The sequence below is a fragment of the Petromyzon marinus genome, chromosome 57 (assembly GCF_048934315.1).
Source record: "Petromyzon marinus isolate PM22_M1 ecotype Great Lakes invasive population chromosome 57, UKy_Petmar_22M1.pri1.0, whole genome shotgun sequence".
Classification (NCBI taxonomy): Eukaryota; Metazoa; Chordata; class Hyperoartia; order Petromyzontiformes; family Petromyzontidae; genus Petromyzon; species Petromyzon marinus.
Window position 1 is genome coordinate 7,661,740 of NC_133723.1, and position 3,683 is coordinate 7,665,422.

The following is a 3,683-nucleotide window of genomic DNA, read 5'->3' on the forward strand; positions in this document are numbered from 1 at the left end:
GGTAGTGTTGAGTCTATGGGTAGTGTTGAGTCTATGGGCAGTGTTGAGTCTATGAGTAGTGTTGAGTCTATGGTGCAGTGTTAGTCTATGGGTAGTGTTGAGTCTGGGTAGTGTTGAGTCTATGGGTAGTGTTGAGTCTATGGGCAGTGTTGAGTCTATGGGTGGTGTTGAGTCTATGGGTAGTGTTGAGTCTATGTGCAGTGTTGAGTCTATGGGCAGTGTTGAGTCTATGTGCAGTGTTGAGTCTATGGTCAGTGTTGAGTCTATGGGTAGTGTCGAGTCTATGGTGCAGTGTTGAGTCTATGGGCAGTGTTGAGTCTATGGGCAGTGTTGAGTCGATGGGCAGTGTTGAGTCTATGGGCAGTGTTGAGTCTATGAGGAGTGTTGAGTCTATGTGCAGTGTTGAGTCTATGGGCAGTGTTGAGTCTATGTGCAGTGTTGAGTCTATGTGCAGTGTTGAGTCTATGTGTAGTGTTGAGTCTATGGGCAGTGTTGAGTCTATGGGCAGTGTTGAGTCTATGTGCAGTGTTGAGTATATGTGCAGTGTTGAGTATATGTGCAGTGTTGAGTGTGTGTGCAGTGTGTATGTTGAACTTCTTTGGCACTGAAGGACAACAGTTGTAAAGAAACGTACTCGGAGTGCCGGTGTGTGTGCGCGTGTATTTTATTTTTTGTGCACGACAGCGCCCCCACGCTCACTTCCCCCCCCCCCCGGTATCTCGACCGCAGTACGGCGAAGAGGAAGACGAAGAAGAGCGACGACGACGATGACGATGACGACGACGACGACGATGACGACGAGGAGGAGATTGCCGAGCGCCTGCGGCAGGCGGCCGTGTCGGGCGAGGAGGTCCTCAGGAAGGCCGCCGTCGCCCGGGGAGAGGCCGTGGCGGCAGCGGCGGTGCTAGCGGCCGGAGACGGTGGTGGTGTTGTCGGTGGTGGGGGCGGTCGAGGTGGTGGTGGAGGTGGTGGTGGAGAGGACGCTCAGCCGGATGTCGGCGTGGTGAACGGACGAGTCCACGCGGAGGGCGAGCGTCTCCAGCCGCCGTCGGGCAACGACCACCACGACGACGACGACGAGAAGACGACAAAGAGGAAGAAGAAGAGGAAGAGGAGGAAGGAGGAGGTAAGCGTGGACGTTGTTCGTGCGGTGGACGAGGAGGAGGAGTCCGAGGGAGGGAGCGGCGACAGATTGGCCGCCGTGCGCAGGGAGAATGGAGAAGCAGGCGGCGTGAAGAGGGAGAGGAAGAGGAGGGAGGGGAGTGTGGAGAGGGAGGGGAGTGTGGAGAGGGAGGGGAGTGTGGAGAGGAAAAGGAAGAGGGAGGGGAGTGTGGAGAGGGAGGGGAGCGTGAAGAGGGAGAGGAAGAAGAGGAAGAAGAGGGAGGGGAGCGTGGAGAGGGAGGGGAGCGTGGAGAGGGAGGGGAGCGTGGAGAGGGAGGGGAGCGTGGAGAGGGAGGGGAGCGTGAAGAGGAAAGGGAGCGTGAAGAGGAAAAGGAAGAAGAGGGAGGGGAGTGTGAAGAGGGAGGGGAGTGTGGAGAGAGACTTCAGTGGCAGAGAGATGCAGAGCAGCCAGAAGAAGACTAAAACAAACTAAACTGTAAACTTTTTTTTTATCTTACCAGGTGAAGGCCACCACTGAGCTGCCATGTAACTGATTGTCAGAAGCGACCTGGCTATCACAAAGTGGGCATTATCATCATCATCACGTGAAAATGTATAGCAGGAGCCAAATCCTCGAAAACGTGTGACGTCGATCCTGAAATGTGGAGGGGGAAAACCCGGAGGACCCTGGAGAAATAATCCACGTGACCACGGGGACAGAAAGAGAGAGACACGCAAACTCCAAATATACAGCAGCAGTAGCAGCAAGCGTCGTCAGGGTCGGGATCGAACCCCAAGACCTCCTGCGTACCAGGCGAGGTAGTCAACATCTCACAGCCACCGTGATGATGATGAGAGACACACAAACTCCAAATATACAGCAGCAGTAGCAGCAAGCGTCGTCAGGGTCGGGATCGAACCCCAAGACCTCCTGCGTACCAGGCGAGGTAGTCAACATCTCCTAGCTGAAGAGTGGAGGGACGAGGGACCCCCCCCCCCCTCTCCCTTACCGGGGTGCCAGGCAGCGCCGAATAGAACCGGGCGGGGAGGGGGGGGGGCAAGCTTCCATCGGGGGCTCCCCTAGGCTGAACAAAAAGAACGCCGTCCCCGTGAATATCCGTGGACGTTGCCGGACGTGTGCGGGTGTAGGAAAGGAAGACAAAAGCGAAGTGCTTTTGTAGCTCCCTGAACAAAGACGCCGCCCCACTCACGTCCCGACGTCGCTCTCCGGCGTGAAGCTCGGCCACGTCGTCGTCCTTCGTCACGTGTGGCCGTGACGTCGCCCTGCCCCCCCCCCACCCCCACAAGCCCCTCACTCTCGCTCCGCTTTCAAGCATCCGGGTGATGTCGTTAACCGGCGCGTTCATTCTCTCTGTCTTTCTGTGTCTTTCTGTGTGTCTCTGTGTCTCTCTCTATCCCACGTGCTCCGTCTCTCAATGTGATTCCCATACTGACGAGCAAAACGACACCCCTCACCCCCTCCGCCGCCACGGCGACGTCACGTGACCGTTCGCGACCGTGACGTCACCGCGACGTCACCGCGACCAACGGCGTCGTGAAGATTCCGCCGCTGCCGCGGCCTCTCGCCCGGGGAGCTCGCGGGCAATCTGTGTGTGTGGGCGCCCTGGTCAGGGGAGGGGCGCCCCCCCCCGGGGTGCCCCCCCCCCCCCCGTCACTGCCTGGCTGCACGACGAATAACCAAAAGAGAAAACGGCTTTGTTACCCCTTTCCGGCGTGAATGCGGGAGGCGTCATGACGTTCAAACACCAAACGGAGACCGATTTCAAAGCAATCACGTCTGCGCCCAACCGCGCTAAACCACGCACAACCTGTGGCAAGTTTTTTTTTTATATATATAAACGCTTCGATACCGGACCGGACCGTCCTCGAAACTGTTGAGGCATGCCCCAGAGACAGCCTCCTTCACGGCTTTGTCTCAGCCAGCGCTAGACCGAAGGGGGGGGGGCGGGGGGGGGGGCCCGCCAGAAGGTGAGCGGTACAAGGGCAATGCTGACACCCAAAGCATTCATACCTCGGGGTTATTGGTGTTTGAATCGATTGACGGCAGCCCGGGTCACCGAAAAATATTGTTGGGCCGGGCATAGTTTAAGGTTTTATTTTTTCTTTTTCTGGGAGCATCGCTGGTACCACCACCACCCTGTCCTGCCGGAGGGCGACGCTCGGAGCGATGATGATGACGACCATGTCGATCCCGCCGGCCGTACCAAAAGAGCGCCTGGTGCACCATTGCCCGCAAGTGGTCTCGCTCCCAAACACAAGGGGGGGGGGGGGGGGTGGGTGGCCGCCCCCCCGTAAGAAGCAGAACGTGCTGGGGAAATGACCAGACCAGCATCCCGATGAACTTTCAAAACAAGCGATCAACAGCCGTTGCCACGCACAAATACCCCAGCAAGCCCCCCTTGTTTACGGATGTTTTGCGTTATATTCTTAGTTTTTTCGGTAAAGTCACGTTGAAGAGAAACAACAAAATAACAAAATATATTTATAAAACAATAAAAAATTCTCACGACGTTTCGACCATAACTCAAACGGTCATCATCAGGTGATCACGGTAAAGTCAA

The 3,683-nt window shown here is 56.7% G+C and overlaps 1 protein-coding gene across 1 annotated transcript in view; it reads left to right on the top strand.

The window, feature by feature from the left end:
- Positions 1 to 3,683, top strand: part of C57H12orf43 (chromosome 57 C12orf43 homolog) — a 39,380-nt gene that overhangs the window by 33,428 nt on the left and 2,269 nt on the right. Inside the window, exon 6 of the mRNA XM_076052599.1 lies at positions 730 to 1,328. Coding sequence (XP_075908714.1) covers positions 730 to 1,328 — 599 coding nt within the window. The remainder of the gene's footprint in view (positions 1 to 729; positions 1,329 to 3,683) is intronic.